Source organism: Fusarium fujikuroi, chromosome FFUJ_chr03 (assembly GCF_900079805.1).
Source record: "Fusarium fujikuroi IMI 58289 draft genome, chromosome FFUJ_chr03".
Taxonomy (NCBI): domain Eukaryota; kingdom Fungi; phylum Ascomycota; class Sordariomycetes; order Hypocreales; family Nectriaceae; genus Fusarium; species Fusarium fujikuroi.
This window is the reverse complement of record NC_036624.1, coordinates 2,647,394-2,673,206: the sequence shown is the minus strand read 5'-3', so window position 1 is coordinate 2,673,206 and position 25,813 is coordinate 2,647,394. Positions and strand designations below refer to the sequence as shown.

Genomic DNA, 25,813 nt, shown 5'->3' with positions numbered 1-25,813 from the left:
CTCGAGTGCTTACTTACACATTGTATGTACAGCTACTACCAAGGAAAACTTACTTAGGGTGCCTTACCCAATAAAACAGTATGCTCTTTCTATTGTGTTACACAATCGACAACTTCCGATCCTTCATCGCAACCTGGTAGTCCTGCTTACAGCTCCCACAGTAAGAATCCCGCCACTGCTCGAGGGCCTGCCGTCTCTTAGCTGGCATAGGCTCCATGGCCTTCTGTGGCCCCTTGCCGGCTTCTGCCCCTTTCCTCTGCCCCTTTGTGTCGCCCTGCTGCAGCAGCATAGTATCCAGTTCATCACATAGGAACTTTTCATCTACCAACCAATTCTCCCATTCTGACTGTAGCATTTCTCGCTCAATGCTGTTGACAACCCTCATGGCTACTAGCAAGTCATGCCGGTATGATCCTAGCCGCTGTCGAGTCCGTCGAAGTCGACGGGCTGTAGCACGACTAGTGGGTGTAGCCAAACTAGCACCGGCATCCTCCCAGGGCGCATCCATATCTGTCGTATCTAGTAGATCCTTGAAGGTCGAGAAGCATGTGCTGTTTTCGGGAAAAGACAACCCTTGATTGGTCCCGGATGCTGTATCCAGATCTGCAAAGTATATGGCCTTACTCATCATGGAATTGGGTCGAATCCCGATGTTTTGCATGAATCCTGCTGCTCTTCGCTCTCTCCACCACGTCGAAGTCTCGCTTGACGTTAGTAGGAGATTTGTAAGTGTGCTGAATGCGAGAAGCGCCAGGATGATCCACTGGGCTGTAATCAGGTTGAACAAGTTGCGCAGCACAGCGATAGCCCACATGATGAGTGACGATACTGCACTCTCTCCCAGAGACCGGATCGTCTCAAACACCATTGTCGTCAGGGTTCGAGGCTTGATGGCCTGTTTCTTTGCCGAATCTGTTGCAGCAGGCGAAAAGACCACCACCTCTGTCTGTTGTCCAATCTGGCCATACACCTGGATTGCTCTGTTTGTTCGGCTGCGAGTTCCAAGCTTCCGAACTTGATCCGTAGCAACCTCAGCCAACTCTTCAGCGTCACTTGCAGCATCGTGAATGGCTTGGCGGTCAATCAGGTTCTTGGAGAGCGCCGGGTTTTTCGACCAATCCGTTTTTGTGTAGATGGCTAGTTTGCACTTGGACTTGGCCACGTGTGTTATGACAATCTTGGTCACAACCTTGAACCAGCTTGAGTGAGGCAGATGCCACGCCGTCTTGACATGAGTCACCACGTACGTAACGTGATCGCTGAAGACATCAATGATCTGGTAGTCATTAACATCGGCCGTCTTGGACCGACCCAAGACATCCTTGTAGTCAACCTTGAACTGGAAGTCACGCCTCATCCTGCCTTGATCAACTAGAACCCAAGGTCCTTGAGCAATCTGCTGAGCACGTCGTTCAAAGTAGAGCTTTGGGAATACAAAACTCTTGTCACCGAACAAAACGTGGAAGCAGGACTTGGCACTAATTTCAAAGTGTCGCTCAGCCGCCATCTCCTTCATGCCCTCTGGTTCATAAATGACAGGGCGAGCTGGCAAGTGAAGTTTATGGTTATGTCGAGTCCTCGATTTCGAAAGACGAAGCGGAGGGCCGAACTCCATACGTGGAGCAACAGGCCGACCCATAGAAGTACCGTCATCCATGGGCGTGTTTGCTGAGACCTCCTCCCAGCTTTCGACACTGGGACTTGGGCGGTCATACTCTTCTTTTTCGAGATTGATCAAGGTGGTGATGATCGCTTCAACATCCATGGGCTCCTCAGCCTGGATGTCGTCGATCAATAGGTTGAGACGAGTGTGAAGTAGACCGAGATCCTCCAAGAAGACTTTGATAGTGATCCTGGTATACCCTGTTTCGTTGGCATTTTCATTCAGATGAAGGAAAATGAAGTCGCAGTCCCTGCCTGGGGCTGCCGTTACTTCACTGATGATATCTAGACTGATATTGTACGCCGTGACGAGTCCTATTTGCTGTCCATAGAAGTACATATTGTCGGGTGTAACGTATATGCGGCCATCGCCCGCCATGTCTGGTTTGCCGGGCCCTCGCTCAGGAGACCCAGTCCAGGCGGCCCGGAAGACAAGCACCAGCTTCTCCTCCAAGGGCGCATCTGGGAAAAGGAGTCGAAACTGGGCGTGTTGCGCTCTCAACTCTGGGGGGTAGTTTCGGGGGAAGTACTCGCCACCGTCCTTCCGCTGAACACCTTGCCCTACAGTGCTTCCAGGAACAACAACACCAATAGGGTCATCCTCATCGAGTCTGGGAAGGACGGGCTGTGGCGGTGCGTTCATTGCACCCCAGAGACTTGTTCCCCAGTAGTTCGCAACCACAGACGCAGGGAGTTTCCTGTTGTTACCAACAGGTTGGCGTTCTCCTGCTGTCAGAACTGCAATTCGACTCAATCCAGTCATGGAGGGTGGCTTGGCCAGGGTTGCTGGAGCCAAAGTGCCAACTTGTGTGTCAACCGATGGCAGCATGCTGGGCGTCTGCCTGAAATTTGTTGTGCTTCCAACAGACCCTGGAAATCCTGGCGGTAGCGTGTGACTAGTAGCCATCATGCTAGCCAGTCCGGTCGTGGAAGCTGCACCTCCTTGTCCGGCTTCCGGGCCTTGGGTGCCAAAGGTCGCTTTGCGATGTAGGTCGAGCTTCTGGATGATTCTGGCAGCATGCTCACGGCCACTCTCGCCCTCCTCTCGAGCCAGGTCTCGGCCCAGAGCAGTGATGGTACGACGAGAGATGCTGCCGTTAACGTCAAAGCTCTGTCGTGTATTGAGGTTACCGTCTGGTCCCGGAATAGGCAGTGTGTTTGTTCGGTCAATACTAGGGCTTGATTCATCGTAGATACCGATCTGTGCGTCGAGGGTCTTGGCAGAGAACTCGGGAATACTAGGGGGAGAGATGGAAAACGCAGGATCGATGGACCCGGGAAGAGAAGCACTAGTTCTGTTCATGCTGGTCTCAAAAGCCCGCTTCTTGGTAACCTCAAAAACCTCCAACCACTCGGTCAGCTCGCCCTGGGTCTCTGCCTGGAGCAGGATTGTCTGGCTCTTGGTCTTGACCTCGAAGCAGAAGCGTCTGTCTTCAGCCACAGCCGGCTTTGCATTACAAAGCAGAACCCCAATCTCGTCACCCTGAAGAACTCCCAGAGGCCCTGGTATCAGCCAGCCAAAGATGCCATCACGGCAATAATACCATCTCCTGATCCACGTATGTCTTGCTGGCTTCCCTGAGAGCACCCGCAGGAACAGCCATCCTTGCTTTTCAGAGACAACTGTGGCACCTTCCTCAAGACGAACAGTGATGGGGCCACGAGTGCCGAGGAAAGGAACGGTTGAAGTGCTGTAGTCCTCGAGCTCACGGGATGGCTTGAATCCTACTAGCGCATTTTCTCCAATCTCTCTCCTGGCAGACTGCAACTCTCGCCTGAAGACCATCTCGGACGCTCCCATTTCATTCGACCACCCCTGAATGCGCTCCATTTCCTGATTCCAGCGCGTAGTGTCGATTGCAGCTTCTCTGGCACGCCGCAGCTGGCTCCAACGCTCACTGCATATTTTGACAAGCAACTTATCCATACTAAAGCGCAGCTGCGGTGCAAGCTGGCAGTAATCCATCGAGGCCTTGAGGTAAGCCTTTCGGGTTTCGAAAACAGCAAAGGCATCTTCGCGCAGAGCTGATGGCTCCTTTGTCTTTGACTGACTGACGTATCGAGCGAGCGTAGAGTCAAACGTTCGCTGCGCCTGCTCCATGGCCCTCCTGCACTCCTTGAAGTTCCTGAGATCGCCAACGATGAACTGCCGGATAGGGTCGACGACTAGGCCCTCCATCTTCTTCATTGTGCTTATCATTTGAATCCAATACTCACGCCATCCATCGCCCACCCTCTTCAAAGCCAAAAACGTATAATCATTGTCGACAACGCCGTCAGCCGCCGAGGGCATCGTCTTCACGAGAAAAGTATTAATCGTCTCTTCGAGGGCGAGGATATCGTGAAGTAGTTTCGACGTCGACTGAGCATATCCGTTGAGCCATTTTTCTATAGCATCGACTTGATCGCCAAAGGTTGCGGCGGTTACACGAAAAGTCGGAGAATCGAGTGCTGCTTCGTTGAGGCCGACGGGGATGGCGCGGCCAGCCTGGTTGGCCGCTGGTGGAGGGGAGTCTTCAGGCATTATAAGAAGATAATTATGTTTAAGCGCCTGACGACAGCTTCAGTTGAGACTGAGCTGAGGTCCCTCTATAGCGCAGATATGGGAGAAAGGGAAGATTATATGACGGTGAGAAGATGAGATGGAATGATGTTGACAAGATGTGTTCGTTGATAAGTCATTTCCAGTTATTGGATCCTAGGTGCAGCCCATGTAAGCTTGTATTGACGTAGCACACCCATGCTAGGTACCTCCCGTCCACTACTACCTACCCAAGGTCCGCGGACCCCCACAACGACCAGAAACACCGGTATGGGACATGGAGCTAATATCGTTCAAATACGCGGTGATTAACAATACGATATCATACAGTACAATGCTAGTAATCCTTGATTCATAAAATCGTAGAGTATACTCTGTAATGTGAGTTCCCTTGATTTATGGATAGTCCTTCTCCGGATAGGTTCTTTTCATCCCCCCCTCTGTTTTCAGTTGGGTACTGTAATACGAAGTACATAAAATATTTCACTTGAACTCAGAAGAATGGCCATGCAAACGACTAGTATTTCGTTGACCCGGCGTGTAATGCCTGCTCATGACTATATATGCCCAATCAAGGACAAGCCTTGCAGCCAGCTAACGCCGATTCTACTAAAATAACAACAATCTTCAGGTCGGACGTCGCGATATGATGCTTTACCCGTGATGACCCTCAAGATCGATACCCTAGCCGCAGTGCCGCCGCTATCCTTCAATTTTAATGGTTGGGCCTACCAGCCGTTAGACCTGACATTCTGATTTCCCGAGGTGCAAGAATTGGAGGGTCTGAGATGTACCTCTATTCCCGTCGATCATAACTCAAGCCGTCATCATTGTGCGAAGCGGACTGGGTCGCGATGCCTGGCGGGAAGAATGGAGAGGCGCGAGACTGTCCCTCTCCACCAAGCGGTGCTGGGCGATTGACATCGGCGCGGCATCGGTCGACCTCTGCGCCTCGGGGCGCATGGCACTGTTGTTGTACATGGACGGATGAACTTGAGTCGATCCCTCGCTGGTAACGAGGGGATCCGCTGGTCAATCTGTTTGCTGATTAGAATCAAGAGCTCTCATTTCCTAGGCATTATGCCAACTCACCGTCGTAGTACTCGTCATCGTCACTCAAGTCAGCCAGCTGCTCAAAGTTGACCTTGTAGCGGAGAAGACCGCCGATACCACCGAAACCCTTGACGAACTGGTTGCCCTCGGTGGATCGGTCAGAAACAAACTCAAGAGTGGTACCAAAGTCCTTGTAGTGTTCCGCAATCCATTCCAGGAAGGATTCCTGAGAAACAATTTCCATCTCTTGGCCGGTCTCCTTGTCGAGGAACTTGTCACGGTTGGTCTGCTCCTGTTGCTTGGTGGTGTGAAGGATGACCTCGCTGCCGTTGCTGTCTTTGAGAACCCAGCGGGTGATCTCAAGGTTCTCGAAAACGATCAAGGTCTCAACGGCACCGAGCTCGAGAGCCTTGAGGGTGTCCTCAATACCGTAGCAAACCTTGCCAGTGTCCTGGCTAATCTCCTCAAAGTACTTTCCGATGAGCTTCTTCTCCTGGATGAACTTGACGTTGCCGAGAGTCTCGGAAGACAGCTCGATAGCCTGGTTGAAACCGTTCTCACCACCATAAGAAACATCAACAACCTTGATAACCTTGGTCGCAAGACGGCCGTCGAACATGTCAGAGGCGTTGAGGTCGTTCTTGAAATCGGCGGAACCAGCAAGAATGAGACCAGCGACGTTGACCTTGTCGGCAGTGATGAAGTTCTGGACAGCCAACTCGGCAACCTTTCGGACGTAGTTGTGACGCTTCTCCTCTCGCAGACGAGCGAAACGGAGAGCGGACTGACCACCACGACCGTGCTTCTTGGGAAGATCGACAGAGAACTTGTGGACAACCTCACGTGTGTTGCCGCTAAGAGTTCCAAACAGAGCACCGTTACCATCCATGATGATGAAGCCAAACTTCTGGTCGGACTCGAGCAGCTCGGCCAGAGCCTCGGTGTGGAACTTGTTGTCGCACAGGTAGAGGGAGGTGTTGATGGGCTTGAAGGGCTCGAAATCGATGTTGACCTTTCGCTCCTTGCCTTCCTGGGTCAAGATTTCGCCACAGTAGACGACCAGACCGTTAGGGGGCACCTTGTTGTAGAGCTTGAGGCGCTGCTGGGTCGAGGTAATGGCGGACAAGACAGACTGTCTGTTGACTCGAGATTTGATGTTGGAGGCAGTACCCTGAGGGGTTGTTAGTGTCGCCATAGGGGAAATTCGAGAGGACTCTGAAGCCGTACGTATTCTTCAGCCAACATCTTAGCTGCTCGAGAGACTTGATCCTTGGGGGCTAAAAGGACACACGAGTTAGTGCGCGTCTTGGGAGGGGTTGTCTCACGAGAAGGGCTTACGGATAATGAGGGAAATCATTGAGGTTCCATTTCCCCTGGCGGCCTCAAGACGCTTGATCAGCTTCTTGACCTTCCAGATCTCAATCTATTGAACGATGCCATCAGCCACTGTCTTTGGGGTTTGTCGATGTCCTAGACGTTAAATTTCTCGATCGCGGGGCAACAGACGACACGAGAAAAGAAGAGGGGCATTCGAGGTCCGGGATGAGGATAAGAACAAGACTCACGTTCTTCTCGGCCTCGTTCGCCTGAGCGTCACTCATTTTGGCGGTTGAACTGTGCTTAGCTCGGACCTTTGTATGGGAGTGGTATCTTCCGGTAGAAATTTCTCCTGGAGTCGTGGAACTATTAATTCTGGACTGGACTCTGGAGCCTGAAGATCCTAAAAGTTGGATGTTAGTGCCAGATTTTTTCGTGCAGTGAGCGATGACCTAGTGAGGCACCCACACCCACACCCGGGCACACACCACAGAGCACACAACCCACTTTGATTTGCTGCTCAATTGGGGCAATGAAGTCAATGCACTTCACATTTTGACTACGTAACTTGTACTTTGCCCTCGGGGACGCTGCTGTTGGAAGTACTTTGCTTGAAATTATCGGTACCCGAGCGGGTCTCTAATATCACATACCTACCTACCTTACATAGGTAGGTATCTTACCAGTATTATCACTGCTGACATGGAACCCAGTCCGCCTCTACATACCTTACCTAGGTACCTAGGCTTTCTGAATCATGGACTGTTGCTGCCTGTAGGTACCCATGCCTCAGTTTAAGACTAGCAATGGCGATGGACTTTGAGTGAGTAATTCGGTGTGCTCCATAACTGACTTCCTTCGTATTAACCTTGCCCATTTAACGAGAATATGATGTCACAGCAGGCTTAAATTCTACGCCTAGGTAAGTAGGTAGGTAGTAGGTAATATGGATAAACAAGAGCCTTCAATCATGTTATGGTGTATGGCCTGCATCATATATGTGTTTGCTTCTCAAGCCTTTGACTTCTTATTCTGTGGACGCCTCGCAACCCTCGAAGAAGGTCAAATATGCCTCCTATGATGAGCACTCCTGCAGTAGCTGGCACGACATACTGATAGAAGAGAAAGCATGCAACGAAATACCCAGCCAAGAGGAAGAGAACAAGGCAGATCGCAGCATAGGTTATCCTTCTGGCGCTTCTAAGGACAATGTCAAGAAGATCCAAAGTTGACTCGGCAGTATGAAGTAGGGACTGGTACGTGTTAGTTCGTCTACGACACCGTGAAGCAGGCACCCTGATATGAAAGGGAGAGAAAACAAGAGCAACTTACCCGTTTCCCCTCTTCTAATTGTGTTGTCGTCGTTCTCCTCGGTGTCATCCATCTGGTCATCGAGTCGACTCTCGTGCCAAAGCCAGCAGTGCCTGAGAGGTCTGGTTGGCTATGAGATGCAACAGCCATAGGCAATGATGAGGTCTCGCAGGGGTTTTTGGGGGGGGGGGGGGGGGGGGTTGCAGTGAAAACCCCTCTGTGACACCCATCATGCTGTTTTGCAAGTTGAACGACTGTACCCGGCTCGAGAGCACGCAGTTTCTCTCTGGTCCAGAGCCGCCCCTCACAGTATTGTACAATGAGGCGGGATATTTTTTTATTTCGACCTCGATCTCAATTCTTCGGAAGTTCTTGATTGCTGCAGGATATTTCAGTAAATGTCCCAAATTTCATGTTCTGTATGACAGACAGACTCACTGCTAACCTCGACTGCTGTCAGAGCAATAACGATCAGAAGAAGCATAGGCATAATCTGCCCAAAGCTCGCGGTCAATAGTGGCTTGACGTCGGCACCTTGATAGAAAACACCAATGACCAGTGTGTACAGGGCAATCGAAAAGGAGAAGATGGCGACCAGCAACTCAAACAGAACTGAGGCAGCCATCTCGGCCACTATAAGCGGTGTCACCATGGTGAAGGTTTTCCAAAACTCAGGACTTTGCTCCAGTATTGCCGCCTGCCTTCGAGTTCGCTGGCGCTTATCTTTTTTCTCGTGCTCCCAGTACGTCTGAAAGTCCACCTCTCTCTGCCCCCCCGAATATATCCATCGTAGGATCGTGTTCTTGGAAGTGTTGTTCTCGAGTTCGTATCTTAGAGAGTTGTCCAGTTTGATCGATCGGAAAGCGTTCCAGTAGACAAAGGCCAGCATCACAGCAATTGAGAAGCATCTGACACTCATTGATTCTAGACGAGGCAATACCGGATATTGAAGGCCGCAAAGAAATAGCCTGTCGCGCGGCTCGGATAGTGTGATGAACTCTAGGATCAGGGTTGCCACGAGGAGTCCTAGGAACAACATCATCAAGCCACCACGCAAGAGGGCTTGCTTTGGATGTCTCCTGAAGTACGACTTCAACACTAACAGCGTACACAAGTGAACGGTGGATGATAGATAGCCTAGCTGGGCGCCGATATAGAAGGAATAGAGCGATACTTTGCAGACTTGTGCATACATGGCGATGAGATAGCACAGCCCAACGGCCAACATCTGGTCGCTCAATGCGAGTAGAAGGGACTGATAGCCAAGATTACTAGGGGACTCTTTGGCAGGTTTTCTGACCCCGATCCAATGGAGGACCTTCTCATCGACTCGCATATACTGCTGCTTGGGTATGCCGCGGTTGAGAACAGCCATGACGGCCACAATGACGGAAATTGCAGCTGTGATGACGAAGGACAATACAACCTACATGAAATATGTGAGCAAAGGAACAGATGTGAATCAAGGTAAATGGACTTACACCAATTCCATTCATATCGGCGTCCACCACATGCTCGGCTGGAATGTCATACTGAATCCCGCCATTACAGAAGCTCATCCTCAGAGCAAAATACTATGGTCGAGGTTATGAACAGGATCAACTTCATGTCGTCACAGGTTGAGTGACAATGGAGAAGGGGTTATGTGATTACAGGCTATGATGGGCCTGATGCCGATCATCACGTTGAACCAACCTTCAACCCTATCCTTGTTTTACACCGTGTCCCGCTTGCAGTACAGCTATGCTGACAGCCTTAAAAGCCACTAGTTTACATGTCACACTGCATCATCTCTTGAGAAGCACGTTTACCTTGTATAATTCCAATTGGCTCAGGTCTCTCTTTTCTACTGTGATAAAGATTTCACTCGTGCGATTGCATAAACCCCAGCAACCAACGTTGCACTGATCATGATTTCCCGTCATTGATACATGTCAGATTTAGTAGTTCAAGTCCACGCAGATTGTTCCAGAGATTGAATTAGCTTTCTTCTATGTGACCCTACCTACCTACCTACCTACATAACGTATGCTGTATGTCTAAGGCCTACTGGTTCAATCTTAGTTGGAGCTGAAGCCGTTGCTGTAGCTCAATGACAGAAGCTGTAAGCGACTATTATTAAATCAATCCGTCTTGAGCTTCTCATTCGGTCAATGTCATTGGATCTAGGTCATTCCCCACACGCTAAGGTAGTAGCCAGGGTACATGGTACCTAGTAGGTAGTCTACCGCCCCAGCAGCAACGTTCCGCAGCTCGGCCATCCATGCGACGCCAATCACTAGGTAACTACCTACCTACCTAGGTACTAACATAACTTTTCCTCCACTACTCCGTATCTGTTTATGTACTGACCTTACGATACCTTTAGTGATCAAACACCACACTCATCAATAAGGGTCTTGGACTATCCGTCCTGCGACAGCAATTCGGGACATCTTGGAAATACTAGACTCGCATCATAGTTCCAGCCGGAGCTACGTGCACCAAAGATGGATTCAGCTCCCACAGAGCTTGCCGCAACTATCCAGGCTGCCAGCATCGAACGCCATCCGGATCCTGCTCTTGATATCAACCCGCCCACAGCAGCCGAGAGAAGACAGCCTGTGACCCTAGAGCACGTCAAGCACGAGCACGATGGTGGAATTGACGATGACGACGACGACGACGACGATGAAGAGGACATCCCCTACAGCGTTCTCCGACCGGCGCCCAGGCATTCCCACCTACCTCCTTTGCCAGATCTGCGCTTCGAGCAGAGCTATCTCCGAAGTATCTCCAAGGCGGATACATGGTGGAAGGTAGCGTTGATTACAACGAGGGATCAGGCATGCATATGAAGAGTCTCACAGCTTCTGGGCGCTAACACGGTGCCAGATCATCATGCCGTTAACCCAAGGCTTAGTGTACAACCTCTTCCTCTGTGGCTGGCAACATTGGAACAGAAATGCTCGATTGCACGGCAACACACTAGGTGCGCGAGTAAGGCGCTGGTGGTGGGGAGTCAACAATTGTAGGTCATTGAACACATAGCCATGTTTCATTCAAGCTAACTTGTTATGCTAGGGAAGATACCTACCCACCCTAAGAGAGGTTGACAAGATCCGGAGATGAAAAGACTACAGGCAAAATACTCAGGACGCCGATGGCATGGCCATGTATGATTTACGAAGTTAAAAATGACGAAAAATCATTCTGTAATGTATGAGAAGTAAGCCTGGAGCGCCTATCAAAGCCTTTCACTCAGTATGGGCTTCTGCCACTTCGAAACCCCCAGCATGGACTTCTTAGTCGGTAGGTGGGATGACAAAGTCCTCTCATAACTACCAACTCCTGGTACTGAGAGTTGAGTCTGTTCCTTGACCATTAACTATGTCACACATGGCCTGTTTCAACGTTCTTGAATGCATTACTCTCAGTGATATCTGCCTTCATAAAAGACTTAAATGGCAATACGATCGTATATAGCTTAACATTGGTATAACAACTTATATGCCTCGCTATGCTGACATACTTGCCCATCTCAATCCTTTACCGATCCCCTCACTGGATCAAGATACTGTTGTCCGTTGGGCTTCATTTTGAGCCTCCTAAAGAACCCCGTTTATGGGCACGCAAGTTCGATGCCATCAACACCTTGCTTCTTCTAATACTGTATTTCCATTCCGCCATATCGATAACCTTTTGCGTCGCTGGCTTTTTGTCATATAAACCCTTGGCTCCCCAACTCCAACAAAAATGTATAGTGTCAAATGACCAGCCCCTACTCGTGATTTGCCCCAACATCGAGAGGTCGGGGAACAGGATGCGCTTGCGTCTTTTCTGGGCTCCCTCTAAAAGCCAGAGACGTCGCATGTAGGGCTGCTGGGCTAGCGTTGTCGCGTTCAGCAAAGTTCATGTTTAGAGTGGGAGATGGCTGGGCTGCAGCCTGTGCTTCCTTGCTGGATGTAGCTTCTGGGGCGTCTTGCATCTCAACAAGAGGCGATTCTCCCAGTCGATGCTCCTCGCCTCCCTTATCAGAGCTCGGCGTTGGTAGTTTGTTTCCAGCTTGTGAGTTGGGTCCCAGGACGTTCCGCAACTTTGGTGGTGTTACTGAAAGCTTTACAACCAGACTTCGATTTTTCTCTTCCAGGTCATCGTCGATCATAGCTTCATCGTCGAAGTCGTCTTCGTCTTCTGATTCGTCAGGCACATGCTCATCGACATCTTCCTCGTCATCCCCGAAATCGGCCTCGCTCTCATCGTCAGAATCATCAGAGGCGTTGTGCCGGGGTCCCTTGTTGTTCTCGACCCAGCCGGTTGTGCCGTGGTTCACTGCTGCCGAACGGCGAGGCCGTCCCGTTGGACCAACGGATTGCTCTCTATCAACTTCGGACGTGTCTCCCTGTACACTGCCTGGCGCACTGCTTCCAGTTGTGGGGTTCAGCCGTGTTGGTGCCTTGATCTGCCGGCCGCTAGCAGTAGTGACAGGGCCAGTCTCTACGGGTGTGTGAGTTCCAGTGTTGCGGGTAGATCGTCGAGTTGTCGAGTCGGTAGTGAAGATGTCTTCATCGTCGGAGTATGTATACTTCATCTTTTTGCCCCGGGTTCGACCCTCATAAAGAGAAAACCCAGGCTCCGGTCTCTTGAACTGTTCCTTGCGCGCCTGGCGGTAATCACGGCGCTTCCGCTTCTATAAAGTGTCAGTCCTGTAGTCGAGTTGAGAGCTGTGGCAGAACCCAGTCCTGGTGCCAGAGCCAGGGCTTTATAACTAACATCTTCGCCGGCTTCGAATCGGGGCACTGCAGAGAACATTTTCTGAGCTAGCTTTGTAGCTTTTGGTCCGCCATCCTTAACCTGGAGTTTCTCAGCAAGAGTCTTGAGCTCTTCGATGGTACCCGCAACGCTCCACCATGTTCTGTTGGTCCCAGCAGGATTGCTCTCTCTGTAAACGCGGAACGCAGTGTCGTCTTGTCCTTCAATCAGAAAATAGCGGCGCTTGTCTCCATCTGATCCCCAAGGCTGTACCGATCTAGGCTGGTTCGTATCATCTTCGTGGCGGTTTTGCTTGTATGATTGATTGATAAGTCCTTTGACGGTGTCGGAGGACGAAAGAGTCCAAAGAATTAGATATCGCAGGAGTGTAAGCTTCATAAATGTTAGCACCAGGGGCAGGCTCGAGGGTTGGTTTGCCAATACGCACTCGTTTCGTAGGGTTCATCGAGGCGAACGTCGCGCCGCCAGCCAAAGGGCTCTTGTCCTCCCAAGCCGGTGCCCATTGGTTCTTGTGAGTACTGACAGCATCCTCCAAAGCGCGACCGTAATGGCCAGGCCTAATTCTCAATTAGCGCATTGTTTCTTGCGACATTGGGTCCTGCCATACTTAACATCTTGCTTGCGATTCAACAGTAACCCCAGCAACGCGCAAAGGAAATGTTCTGCTCGATCGCCAGGAATGGGTTCGACAATGTCACGTTCGAGTTCTTGTGGGCCAAAATGGGCAAGAGATTTAGGAAATGCGTCATTGAATCGGCTTCTGAACATCACAATGAACTGGAGCTGTTAGCCTGCACTCTTAAAGTCCAATGCGCGACTGCAGCGCGTCGCAACAGCTACGACACGCGCTGAACGGCAAAAGAGACCATTGTGAAAGGAGGCTGGGTACAGCAGTAGAGCACATACTGCAATGTCTGGATTATCTGCCAATACATATTCATGAGGGGGCGACGGTGAGCGTTTTCGTGGTGGCGGCGAAGCCTCCTTGGCTGGTTTGTCTGTAGCCTTGGAGAAGTATTTCTGGATACCCTTTTTGGGCTTGGCGACTGGCTCTTGGGTTGGCTCGTCCAGCTCAATATCAGAAGGCACAGGTGACAACGAAGAGAGCGAAGAGAGGTCGGAGGAGTCGTCTTCGGCCGACATTTTTTGTGTGGTTTGTTGATGTGAGGTTGACATGGAGATGGAGATGAGTGTGGGGAGAAGGAGGAACGACGTAACTTGGGCTCTGACACAGAACAAGCACACACTAGCCTGGTCGAAGAGCCGCAGATTAGGCTGGTGAGTCCTGATAGGCTAAACCAATATCAATTGACTATCTAAACAATCAAGCTCGCAATAGAAACAAAGTAAAAAACATCCTTTGTTGTTCCCCCAGCCGAGAGCTCTTTGCAACCCAGGCTGTTGCACCCTCGTAACAGTGACGGCCTCTTGCACCCTCCCCATACGAAGCTTTTGGGGCACGATCTGGACCAAGATCTCCGTTCCAATGTCATGATGAGATTATTCCAACAAATGTGGTGTTTGATAGTATACCACCAGTACACAACTCTCGTCCCTTTCCTCTGCGGTTTAGTTTCCGCATAGGTAGATTGACTCTCGCGTTGGACCAGGACGAACTGGAGAGTCTTCACTTGTTCGTCATCTTGGCCAAGTTTGGCCGTATGATCTTCAAATAAGCACCCTGGCCGAACTTCGGCACCCAATCAACCCCCAATGTTCTTTCTCCTTGAGCAGTGCCAGTTGCCGCATAGCCAAAAACTCTTCTGGCTTGAGCCATATTTCAAGAATGAGTCGCAAAGTCGTGAATGAGAAACCGAATATCGAAAATCGGCATCTGCTCTCACCTCCATGTAGAATTAGATAGTGCAATTTCCCGCCACACTCAAGGTCTATCTCAGAGACGAAGGCCTTTTCAGACAGAACTGGCCAAGAATGAGCATGTCCCACTAGAAACATATCGCAGAAGTCGTCGCGATGTCCAAAGACGTAACCAGCGGGCACCCACTTAGGGATATTCCACTTTGAACGCCCCGTCCTCCCCTTATCGCTCACCATGGATCAACCGCTTGGTCGATTTCAACCACCTCAACATCAAAGTGTATCGCCCCGCTTAGCATCGCGCAACGCAACATAAAAGCCCACGCGTGGTATATACGCAAACGGCAGGAAACGCAAGATTGACAACAGGCTGTTCAGAACGGCATCAACGATACCGACGAAAAAGTATATGTGGTGAAAGCGACGTGGTGTAATCTAGCACCCTTGACCAGACGAGATATTGCTAAGAGTCAAGCATGCACCAGGTCATGATTGAGCTGTTGTGGTGATGATCGCTGGTGATGACTTCAGCTCAGTTTGAGCGATGTCGAGAGGCGAAAGGTCGATTGGTTAAGCACGCGTCGCGCTAACATCCAATGACAGACACTGGATAATTTATGGGGCCGATGTACATACACCTGCCCCGTTCTATTACTGCCCGTGCCCGTAAATAGGGAAGACTCCACATTCAAATTGGAACTGAAAATTGGAAAGAGCGATCGAGCCCTATCACGTGATTGGACCCACCGTAAACTGAGAAAGAACGACGCACAAAATTGGTAGTCAGCGCGAGCGTTTCTAACAACACACCAAGCGGCCATCGCCAGGTAAATATCCCCTCCCCTTCCTTTCTTCCTCGCCCACGATCTTCCATACTAACCCGCAGCTTCACAGACTACCCTTCCCTTTTCACACCGTGAAGAAGAGCCGCCATGGGTAGAGTTATTCGCAACCAGCGTAAGGGTCGTGGATCCATCTTCAGTCAGTACCGAACGAGCCTTGTCCACGAAATCGAAAAACTTCAAGATACTGACGCCTGTTAGCGGCCAACACACGCCTGAACAAGGCTCCTGCCAAGTTCCGTAACCTCGACTATGCCGAGCGCCATGGCTACCTTCGAGGTGTAGTCCGAGAGATCGTCCACGATGCTGGCAAGTTCCCCGAACGATGAGCCCCCCGAGAATTTTTTGAACGAACTTGCACAATTGTGTGCAAATGCAATGATGGAGGAACGACAACTAACGATTATTGTCTGCGCAGGTCGTGGTGCCCCTCTCGCCAAGGTCGTCTTCCGCCACCCCTACCGATTCAAGCAGGTCACCGAGACCTTCATCGCCAACGAGGGCATGTACACTGGCCAGTTCATCTACGCCGGAAAGAAGGCTGCTCTCACCGTTGGCAACGTTCTCCCCCTCGGTGAGATGCCTGAGGGTACCGTCGTCTCCAACGTCGAGGAGAAGATTGGTGACCGTGGCACTCTCGGCCGTACTTCCGGCAACTACATCACCATTGTCGGCCACAACCCTGATGAGGGCAAGACCCGCATCAAGCTTCCCTCCGGTGCCAAGAAGGTCGTCCACTCCGGCTCTCGAGGAATGATCGGTATCGTCGCTGGCGGTGGCCGAACTGACAAGCCTCTCCTCAGTATGTTTTCTCGGGGGATCCTGAAATTGAAATGAGGTATCGGATCACTGACATGCTTTGCAGAGGCTTCTCGTGCCAAGCACAAGTTCGCCGTCAAGCGCAACAGCTGGCCCAAGACTCGTGGTGTTGCCATGAACCCCGTCGACCATCCCCACGGTGGTGTACGTATTCTCAGAATTTTATGTGAATGAAACAGAAGAGCTGACAATAGACACAGGGTAACCATCAACATATTGGTAAGGCTTCTACCATCTCCCGATACGCCGCCCAGGGTCAAAAGGCCGGTCTTATTGCCGCCAGAAGGACGGGTCTTCTCCGTGGTACCCAGAAGACAAAGGAGTAAAGTGGTGGCTGGGTTCATGGTCTCATTGGGATGGTGTTTACTGGCTTGCTTGCATCTATTGAAGGTACTGCCAAGAGCAGATGGCTGGTAGCTCCAAGGGCAAGTACTATGACATTTGGCGCAAAAAAATCTGAAGGCCGGTTTCTGTGAAAGATGTGAGCGAAGACGTGAGATACCGCGAATACCGAAAAAAGGCTTCCATGAGAGAAGAAGCATGCTTGGTTAAAATAATGTCCATTCAGCGATTGTGTCCAATCATGCGCACCACGCTTTTTTATTATGCAAGTGATATACTACTGTATACTCAGCTTCTTACCATTAAATAGATCGTTCATCGGAATGCTTTGCAGCCTTCACATGAACTACTCAGGGTAATGAAGGTTAATTGATGATATCGCGTGGGGTTCTTTTGGTAGTAATCAAGGTATTGGCGAGGTCACCAGATCATGATACGTACGGCTTGTGATGAGGTAACCAGATCTGGATCGTATGATGTCTGATTGAATTTATTTATATTAAGCAGAGAGCCCTAGCCGTCCGACGATCATAAACTTGTAGCTTTGACCGTATATACAAACTCTCTCATCATCTAACCCTTCCGGCCTCGAAGCTGCGGTTCGGGGCACGTAATCAACATAGAAATGTTGGCGAGACCATCTTCTTCGACTCTCCGGCTTGAACTTCCTTCCCTCCTTCCCAGCTGCAGCTGCACGTGTACTCGCAACTTCTCCAGTTTCGCTCCTTTTCGGTTGCCGAAAGGCCTCGCCCCACGTTCTTACCCCACCAAGACCAGGACGTTTGACCCCTCCATTCACCTCAAACTCTTCCCCTCCGAAGCTTCATCTACTTTTCTATCCTCATCATCTATATCTCACCGTTTCTCTTCCCAAACAAGACAGTCAAGCACCATGTCTGCCGTTAAGGAATACTCCCTTCTCTGTCTCGAGAACCCTCTCCTCGGTGAGTTACTCTTCAATTGCACCATTTGCAGGAGAAATAACTCTCCGTGCCCCTCCCATGCAATCGATCATTTGCTGACAGGCACTTTTTGTTCTATGCAGACATCCAGGCCAAGGGTGACCAGGCTCTCCTTGACAAGTATGGTCTCAAGCCCAACGACGCCATCCTCGCTGAGGAGAAGCATATCCCTCTCTACGAAGACCTCCTAAACAACTACGATGCCAAGCTGATTGCTGGAGGCGCTGCACAAAACAGTGCTCGAGGTGCTCAGTACATCCTCCCTCCTAATAGTGTCGTCTACCTCGGTGGCGCTGGCGATGACAAGTATGCTGCTATCCTTCACGATGCTGTCAAGGCCGCTGGTCTCCGTGTTGAATACCGTGTCGACCCCAAGGAGAAGACTGGCCGATGTGGTGCTATCATTACCGGCCACAACCGAAGCTTGTGCACGGATCTTGGCGCTGCTAACCACTACGACCTCGATCACTTAAAGAAGCCTGAAATCTGGAAGCTCGTCGAGAACGCTGAGGTCTACTACGTCGGTGGTTTCCACTTCACTGGTACGAGCCTGGTCACACACCCCAAACACTATGATAATGCTAACCCATGTCAGTCTGTCCTCCTGCCATTATGGAGCTCGCCAAGCAGGCTGCTGAGCACAACAAGCCTTTTGTTCTCTCCCTGTCTGCTCCTTTCATCCCTCAGTTCTTCAAGGAGGTTGTCGATGCCAGCGCCCCTTACTGGGACTACATCATCGGCAACGAGACCGAGGCCGCCGCCTACGCCGAATCCCACGACCTCCCTAGCAAAGAGCCCAAGGATGTTGTCAAGCACCTCGCCAACCTTCCCAAGGAGAATACCAAGAGAAAGCGAATTGCCATTGTTACTCAGGGTACCGACCCTACTCTGGTTGCTATCCAGGGTGAGGACGATATTAAGGAGTTCCCCGTTCACGCCATCGAGAAGGAGAAGATCAACGACACCAACGGTGCTGGTGACGCCTTTGCTGGTGGTCTCTTGGCTGGTATCCTCCAGAACAAACCCCTCGAAACCAGCATTGACATGGGCCAGTGGCTCGCTCGTTTGAGCATCCAGGAGCTTGGACCTTCGTAAGTTCACCCAAATGCACCATTTCGTGACAAGTTGTGTGGCAAAATTTACCGCTTCATTCCTCTACCTATCTTTCCTATCAACAGCATAGCTCCTTGGCTAGGCACCAATCCCAGTAACATGATAACAAACCTTAACTAACTCTCGTGCAGATACCCCTTCCCCAAGCAAACCTACCAGGCTGCTTAAATCTATTAACAGCTCATATTGCACATCCTTCTTGGATCATTGAATGTGGTTCGGCGTTGCTGGGGAAAAGGGAAACGGTTTCAACAACGGCGTTTGCATCCAAAGGGAGAATATACCCCAAACTGAGGGCTCCCAAGCGCATTGAGCGGCATGGTATCCTCCACGATATCGAGTATTTGGCAAGCATATTATCTGAGTGAATATAAAATGAATGACTTCTTGCTTTAAACCCCAAGATCTTGCACCGACGAATGGTGTCTATACCATCAGGCTGGATAAATACCGACTAAGCTTAACCCGGTTGACTCGCAAACTCATCAGCTATCGCACGAGGTCCGAAGACGTCGAGCAGCTAAGCTAGGCCAGCATACTGCACCTGTTAAGCTGATCCATTATGCTGTCAACATCTTAAGCTGACCGACTCCAAAAGACCAGTACTCCATGCTAGGATATGTGCAAGGGCTTTGTAGCAAATCGTCGTCTATGCAATCAATCGTATTCCGTCCCGATTGGTCTAGACCAGGAACGAGACGTTTTTGAAAGCGCAAGAGTGGATGAAAAACTGAGCAGATTGGAGTATTCCAATTTCTACGGCCGTGTACTGAAAATAACATAAGAACAACGTATGCTTCTACTTATTGCTATAAAAAGCAGCTTGTAGAATGGCAGCATCATAGCTCGATGTCGTTTCATCCATCTGAAAACGTCGGCCCGACGAGGATGGTGCAGGGTCCTGAATGTGATTGCGATCGTAGCGGCTCGTGTCCATATAGCCAACTCCAGTCGGCATGCCGAAAGCAGCCCCATTGGCAGGTGTGCCTTGATACAAACTGCTTGGGTGCGAAAACGCAGACAAAGAGGAAGACGTAGCGTAGCCATGGTGACCATAGAATTGAGGTGCTGTCTCGATGGATGTGCGGTTGTGGTCATGGCCCCATTGGCTGGACACAGAAGTACGAGGGGCGGAGCTACCGAAAGTTTGAAGCAAGTTGTTGCGATGGGCCTCTTCGGCAGCTGAGCTAACACGAGGGCTGGCTATCATGCCACTGCCAGCTCGGGGAGTCGGCATGGTGGGTAGCTGAGGGGTGGAGTTGGCAAAAGGGTCATCAAATGCGCTGACAGTTCGTGACGTTTTCATTGTAGAAAAGTTGGGACTAATGGGGGCTTCGAAAGCATCCTTGTATAAGACCGAGGTATCGTTACCCTTATGGGGTGTCGGGGTGTATACCCAGTCCCAGGGAAGAGGTTCAAACTTGCCAGAGGGCATGGAGCCTGTCGTGGGGCTGACGTCAGCCTGAAGCATTCCAAAGACCTCGTTTGCAGTTGTGCTATGCATTCCGTATGAGGTCTCATCAGTGGAGCGGAGACCAGATTGTGCCTGTTCAGGGGTAGGGGGCCTTAGGAAAGGAGCGAGCATGTTGATAACAGTATTATCAGCATCGTCAGGTACGGACTGCTCATGGGGAGGCTGTGTCTCGATAGGTGCAACAAAAGCCCTCTTCGCGTCCGCCCTGGACGCAAGTCGATTCCCTGTTTGCGTGTTGTCCGAGCCGGTGCGATGTCGACTGGCGGTCTTGATGTTGCTTTGGGATTCCCGTGCAGGAGAACTCACGATAGACATCTGTTGGGAAGTATCTTCGTTCGCGGCAGACTTCTCCTTGTACTCAAAAGCAAGGCCGTTCTCAGAGACATGGGCGGCAAGAGGGCACAAGTCGTCCTCGGCCAGGAAGTAGGCGCATCGCAGTATGTCCAAGATTCTTGCCAGTGTCTCCTGGAAAGTGCCGATTCGTCTCTCTGGGGATGGCAGTCTTGGCTTCAAGCCACCGCTCTCAGAAAAGTAGGATCGGCAAGCTTGTGGAACCTGGTCCGGGGCAAGGGGAAGCAGACCTTGGGTCTGGACATCCTCCGCGAGAAGGTACGGGCATGAGGCCAGGTTTTCCTGGGTATATGTTTCGTTGCACAGTAATGACAGTACCTTTGAAATGGCCTTCATCATATCTGGCAGTACGGTTCCAAGAGCTTTACCAGCCGCGAATATTTCCTGGCGACGTGCAGCCAGCCACATGCCGTATATACGAAGCAGAGGTAGAAGCGCCTCGGTCACGGGGGATGATTTGGCTGTTGCCGGGTCCTCGGAACCAGGGTTCTCGCGGCCGACAATATTGGTGAGCTCAGAAGTGAGTGCCGAACAAAACGCAAGAATGAATTGAGCGTTGATACGCAAAGTATGGTGACAAAAACGTGAAGCTGCCTGCGTTTGTGCCTCTGTATTGTATTAGAAACAATAATAAGCATTTTATGACTAGCAGACCTACCAGTATATTTCTGAGTGGCGATGAAGTAGCTCGACATGTTGATCAGGGACATCCTGAACAGAACCTCGGAATAGTCAGGGTTTTTGGAAGCCATATCAAGCCGATGAAGGACTTCCCTTTCAAGTTCACCGCTGCCCGCCATGGTCTCATCCCTATAGAAGGAAGCATGAAGCTTAGTAAACCAGGTGACGAATGCATCACTTGGTCCACGTGCTTGCTTCTTAGGCGGGTTCTTATCGGGCTGGAAATAGCTCTTGAACTTGGACTCAAGATTCTGCTTCACGTTGGGATGAGGATCAGCTGTTGCGATGCTGCGGTAAAAGTAGTAAAGGATATCTAAATCTTTGCCTTCCTCGAGGCTTATCATGCCCATCTGGTGGAACGGGAAACCGGAATCGGGTTTCAAATCGTGAGCAAGACTGTAATAGGCCAGTGCAACCTTATAGCTCGACTTCTTCAAGCCTGACTGAACCTGATAACGCGCCAGGTCGCCGAGACAGATGAGAGTGAAGTGGCATGAATTGATGACCAGCGGATAGATCGAATCGGGTACGGGACTGATGACATCGCTACTGGGGGATCCGTCCACCTCGACGCCTTGAGCAATACGCTTCAATTCGGGGATGTCGTATCGTGCAGAGAGGCGCTGGACATAACCTTTGTAGAACTCCTGAGCAACATGTAGAAAGCCCAGATACTTGTCCCCAAACTTCCGTCGCTCCACATTGCGCTTGTCACCCTTCTGCTTCGGGGTGGTTTGTTTCTCTCTCTTGTTCTTGTCCTTGTCGCCAATGCGCTTTTCGTTGGCTGTCTTGTCGGTCTTTTGCTTGTCCGAGTTTTGCGCCAGGTGTCGGAGGCGAACCAGGGCTTTTCGATATTCGTTGTTGATACTAGTATGCACCAACCACATAATTTGGTCGGTACGCTCGGCGACAGCATACTCGAAGTCGAGATAGATGGTCTGCACACAGGCAAGGCGGAATCTATTTTGTGGGGTTATGTGAATTAGCTTCATAAGCGCAGCAAGCCGCATGCGATCTTCCTCACTTATCCAGAACCGTATCCATCGCCTCGAACTGGGAGATGTCAACGCCAAAGTTGTTTTCTTTTGGAAGCTTTTCCATGTGTTTTGTCAGTTGCTTTCGCAGTCTGACTGCCGAGCTAGAAGATGTCAGCTCCTCAGTATCTCCTGGGGATGAGCAAGGAATCAGTATGTGGTGTTTGCGCAAGCCGATCAAATCATGGTTTTTTCATTTTTATTTTGGTTTTTGGTGTGTTAGTTGGTGGTTTTTTTTCTTCTTCTTCTTCTTTCCTTTTCTTTTCTTTGGCGGGGTATGATCACACGCATCTTGTGGTGAGTGAAGATATTCAACTTACCGCCACGTTTGTCTGGCCTTACCAGAAAGATCCGCATGCTCCGGCTTCGCGGCCTGGACGTTCGACATCGCAGTCTCGGGTTCCATGATCGCAAAGTCGGTAGGATCGGGACGTAAACTGTGTGGACTCGAGGTTGACGCAGGCGGACACGGATGCGCAAGGGTAAAGGGCAGGACGAAAGGTGTCGCGGCACAATTCTAGAGCGTCGGTATCGGACTGACAATCGTTTTCGTTCATGCTTTCTCTGGTATGGGATCATGGAAAGACTTTTGGTCCATAACTCATTCGCAGATCGGGTCGTCGGGTTGAGATTGAGGTTTGGCACTGGCACTGGCACCAGACTCGGTTCGCGAAAATGGAATCGTTGGCCGAGAAGACACACATTGGTGAAGAGATGGAGGGAGGGGCGGGTTAAGTAGAAGAGATTAGAAGGCTAAAGTAAAGCAAAGTAAAGTAAAAGCATACGGCAAAGTAAAAATAAGGCAAAGTAAGCACGCGCGATAGTAATCGACCCCGAGTTATACCGCAGGGCTATTGTTAATTGCGCTGTGAAACCAAGCGTAACTTTGGTGAATGTGAGTTGAAAGAGAAGGGAGAAAAGTATCACTGTGACACCTCAGATGTGATGAAAGATTGAATGAACCGACGGGAACCCCTCAAGGTAAGGTTCAGGCCAGGTCAGGCTCAGCGGCGGTCGTTCCAAGGCACAAGATTTTAAGCCCAATCAGTGGTGGTGCTGAGTCTCACTGCCCCGTGGGTTCACTTCGGATCCATTAGATCCACGGATCATTGCCTTGCGACGAGTACTTACTCCGTACTACTAACCTATAGTACCTACCTACCTCCTAACCTCACCTTTTTTGCATGTACTCGTCGGGGGACATTTGGACCCTGGAAAATACAGCCATACAGGCTACTAACCTTAGGTAGGTACCAGTTCTTACGAACTTACCTTAACTAAGGTAAGGTACCTTAGTAGTTAGTAGCAAAAAGACGTTCCCACCTCAAGCTCGAACGGTAAACGCATAATTAATTATCAGACACCAGAGTGCGGGCATTCTGCAGGTTGTTCCAATTAATATCTTAGTACATAAGGTAGCTCGAATTATCTTCATAAGTCTAGGCACTTGCATCCATGGATATCAACATCAGATCTCCAGATCTTATCGTTAAAGTCATTGATCATTTGGCATCAATAAATACTTATCAATGTCACTTTCTGGGTACTAATACAACGCAAAATATTGACCTGTGTACTACGTATAGTAGGTACCCAGTCAGTCTACCCTGTTTGCTTGTGTTTATGATGATTCAATATATTTTTCTAGAGACAAACTCAAGAAAGGCCCGTGCTCCCAGTACCGGCTCCCAACTTAGTACATAGATTGTCAGGGCCTACCTTAGGTGGTAGGTAAAGTAGTTACTCCGTGATGCAAAAGCTGCCCCTCATCATCCAGCCAGCTCATCAACTGGTTTAACTAGCGCCTGACAGGGTAGACCCCCACCATAATTACTACTCCTACTCACCTCCAATGTAAGACCTTTTAGATATACTACAACGTCGTCGGGCAGTCCCATCACACAAAACCCGTCCATGTTCAACTAGATATGTACCTGACACGTTAATTTGCCCAACGCATAGCGAGAATATAGGCACTTTGCCAGTTCGTCTCGACAATTCAGAACAGCTCCCTAAAGACTCGCTACCCTGTACTCACCGCTTTGCATCCTCGGGGCATTGCTCTCAAGTAATTCTACCTTTCCAATCAAGCTCACAACAAAAAGATGAAGCGCTCACGAGAGCTCGAAGAAGAGTTAGATTCCGATTCTGAACAGGCAAACCCGGAACCGTCCCTACGTCCAGTGTCAAAAGTGACTCAGCTTGAATCGGCCATCGACGACGAAGAGGATACCATAGCCATGAGATGCAACTTGCCTCCGCACAGAGAGCCTCTGGCCTTTAGATCCTACGACGAATATGAGGTCCATTACAACAAGTCCCATACTAATAGGTGTCTTGAATGCCACAAGAACTTCCCAAGCGAATATCTGCTCAACGTTCACATTGAAGAATACCACGACCCTTTAGTCACTGTGAAGCGGGAACAAGGCCAGCATACTGCAAGTCCCATACCCTGGCTTCCCATCGACCGTTACGAGTCTGCAACTGACCCCTTGCGCTCCAGTACTCGTGCTTTGTCGAGGGATGTGAGCGTAAGTGCATGACACATCAGAAGAGGCGTATGCATCTCATCGACAAGCACATGTATCCAAAGAACTTCTTCTTCGCCGTCACCAGAGACGGTATTGACGGTAGGCGGTCCCTGCTAAATGATGGCAGCCATCATCGCCGCCGATCATCGACCAACTCGCAGGCTATCAAGAACTCTCGACGTCGCGCCAGTCTCATGGAGGGCGAGATTGTCTCATCACAGCCGGAGGACAAATCAAAAGAGGCACCAAAGTCACCAGCGGTGAAGAACGTGGAAAATAAGCAGGAAAAGCACAAGCCAGCCGACACAGAAATGGCAGATCTTACAGGTGCCATGTCGTCACTATCATTTGTCCCGCCGAGTGTCCGGTTTGGACGTGGAAGAGCTGGCTTTTCCAAAAGATGAAGCAAAGATGAAGTTTCAGACTGGGTAGGAGTATCAGCACACTTTGGGTAAAGACATGATGCGGCCAATAAAAGGATTTTCTACCTCATCGCGTCCATGTATATCGCTTTTGCCTCGAATCGTTATCGATGTGCGTTGATGAATTATTAATACGCCCAACGCCGTCTCTTCCTTTGAACTTGCAGGTGTTTCCTCCATCTAGATCGCCTTCGCATTCGCGCTTGTCGTGTCTAGTCGCTTGATGCGCAGCCTCTGCAACCACAGCTGACGCACTCAATGTCTTCGTCACCCTTAATCTCCGCCCGCGGAACACGACAGATGCATGTGCTGTTGAAATTTGTCTCCTTTGTCTGGATGCAGCGCAGACAGCATAGCTAGGCAAGGTCAGCATGCATGGCTCACAAGACAAACGGCGATTGGGACACCGACCTTTTCATATCCTTGTTTCTTCCACTTCGCAATCAACATCGCGTCCGCGTAGCCGTTTTTCAGCAACCAATCGTACAGCTTCTTGCTGATCGCCTCCTTCTCGTAGTATAGCTCATATACGTAGCGGCTGCGTTGGTGCGAGATCTGGAAGATTTCCCATTGCGCTTGGTGCCTAGGACCTGATGGCGGCGGCTTGTTCTGGGCATCCTTCATCTTGTTGGAAAATATGAGCAAGTCATTCTCAATGTCCTCAAAGCCATCAGGCGGCGGCTTTCGTTTAGACGAGTGTCGGATAGCGGGCATCTTTGGTGGTGTGTTGGCCTGTTGAATTTGTTGTTGGTTTTTCTGAGGATGCGTTCCTGTCGCAACGAGA

General features: G+C 50.3%; 11 protein-coding genes; 4 read left to right on the top strand and 7 right to left on the bottom strand.

Moving 5' to 3' along the window:
- Positions 1-97: 97 nt before the first annotated feature.
- FFUJ_02939 (probable Snf1p protein kinase interacting protein (SIP3 protein)) lies at positions 98-4,186 on the bottom strand (the record flags this gene model as incomplete). The annotated part of the gene is made up of 1 exon (XM_023574729.1): positions 98-4,186. One exon carries the CDS (start codon positions 4,184-4,186, stop codon positions 98-100), a length of 4,089 nt encoding a protein of 1,362 aa, XP_023428749.1.
- Positions 4,187-5,236: 1,050 nt separating this feature from the next.
- Positions 5,237-6,858, bottom strand: FFUJ_02938 (probable eukaryotic release factor 1; the record flags this gene model as incomplete). XM_023574727.1 has 5 exons in its annotated part: positions 5,237-5,241; positions 5,297-6,428; positions 6,485-6,534; positions 6,596-6,680; positions 6,823-6,858. The coding sequence occupies 5 exons, from the start codon at positions 6,856-6,858 to the stop codon at positions 5,237-5,239; spliced, it is 1,308 nt and encodes a 435-aa protein (XP_023428863.1).
- Positions 6,859-7,566: 708 nt separating this feature from the next.
- On the bottom strand, positions 7,567-8,035 carry FFUJ_02937 (uncharacterized protein; the record flags this gene model as incomplete). XM_023574726.1 has 2 exons in its annotated part: positions 7,567-7,827; positions 7,907-8,035. 2 exons carry the CDS (start codon positions 8,033-8,035, stop codon positions 7,567-7,569), a joined length of 390 nt encoding a protein of 129 aa, XP_023428031.1.
- Positions 8,036-8,276: 241 nt separating this feature from the next.
- FFUJ_02936 (uncharacterized protein) lies at positions 8,277-9,444 on the bottom strand (the record flags this gene model as incomplete). XM_023574725.1 has 2 exons in its annotated part: positions 8,277-9,311; positions 9,367-9,444. 2 exons carry the CDS (start codon positions 9,442-9,444, stop codon positions 8,277-8,279), a joined length of 1,113 nt encoding a protein of 370 aa, XP_023428030.1.
- Positions 9,445-10,374: 930 nt separating this feature from the next.
- On the top strand, positions 10,375-10,980 carry FFUJ_02935 (uncharacterized protein; the record flags this gene model as incomplete). XM_023574724.1 has 3 exons in its annotated part: positions 10,375-10,683; positions 10,760-10,895; positions 10,949-10,980. 3 exons carry the CDS (start codon positions 10,375-10,377, stop codon positions 10,978-10,980), a joined length of 477 nt encoding a protein of 158 aa, XP_023428029.1.
- A 665-nt stretch (positions 10,981-11,645) lies between these two features.
- Positions 11,646-13,780, bottom strand: FFUJ_02934 (uncharacterized protein; the record flags this gene model as incomplete). XM_023574723.1 has 5 exons in its annotated part: positions 11,646-12,554; positions 12,638-13,009; positions 13,065-13,194; positions 13,245-13,414; positions 13,544-13,780. The coding sequence occupies 5 exons, from the start codon at positions 13,778-13,780 to the stop codon at positions 11,646-11,648; spliced, it is 1,818 nt and encodes a 605-aa protein (XP_023428028.1).
- A 1,607-nt stretch (positions 13,781-15,387) lies between these two features.
- On the top strand, positions 15,388-16,442 carry FFUJ_02933 (probable 60S ribosomal protein L8.e; the record flags this gene model as incomplete). XM_023574722.1 has 5 exons in its annotated part: positions 15,388-15,436; positions 15,499-15,606; positions 15,716-16,099; positions 16,163-16,260; positions 16,317-16,442. 5 exons carry the CDS (start codon positions 15,388-15,390, stop codon positions 16,440-16,442), a joined length of 765 nt encoding a protein of 254 aa, XP_023428027.1.
- Positions 16,443-17,350: 908 nt separating this feature from the next.
- On the top strand, positions 17,351-18,701 carry FFUJ_02932 (related to adenosine kinase; the record flags this gene model as incomplete). XM_023574721.1 has 4 exons in its annotated part: positions 17,351-17,402; positions 17,504-17,962; positions 18,016-18,511; positions 18,665-18,701. The coding sequence occupies 4 exons, from the start codon at positions 17,351-17,353 to the stop codon at positions 18,699-18,701; spliced, it is 1,044 nt and encodes a 347-aa protein (XP_023428026.1).
- Positions 18,702-19,332: 631 nt separating this feature from the next.
- Positions 19,333-22,461, bottom strand: FFUJ_02931 (uncharacterized protein; the record flags this gene model as incomplete). XM_023574720.1 has 3 exons in its annotated part: positions 19,333-20,966; positions 21,017-21,999; positions 22,394-22,461. 3 exons carry the CDS (start codon positions 22,459-22,461, stop codon positions 19,333-19,335), a joined length of 2,685 nt encoding a protein of 894 aa, XP_023428025.1.
- A 1,717-nt stretch (positions 22,462-24,178) lies between these two features.
- On the top strand, positions 24,179-25,011 carry FFUJ_02930 (uncharacterized protein; the record flags this gene model as incomplete). XM_023574719.1 has 2 exons in its annotated part: positions 24,179-24,607; positions 24,655-25,011. 2 exons carry the CDS (start codon positions 24,179-24,181, stop codon positions 25,009-25,011), a joined length of 786 nt encoding a protein of 261 aa, XP_023428024.1.
- A 230-nt stretch (positions 25,012-25,241) lies between these two features.
- On the bottom strand, positions 25,242-25,743 carry FFUJ_02929 (probable G10 protein; the record flags this gene model as incomplete). XM_023574718.1 has 2 exons in its annotated part: positions 25,242-25,385; positions 25,441-25,743. 2 exons carry the CDS (start codon positions 25,741-25,743, stop codon positions 25,242-25,244), a joined length of 447 nt encoding a protein of 148 aa, XP_023428023.1.
- Between the last annotated feature and the right edge of the window lie 70 nt (positions 25,744-25,813).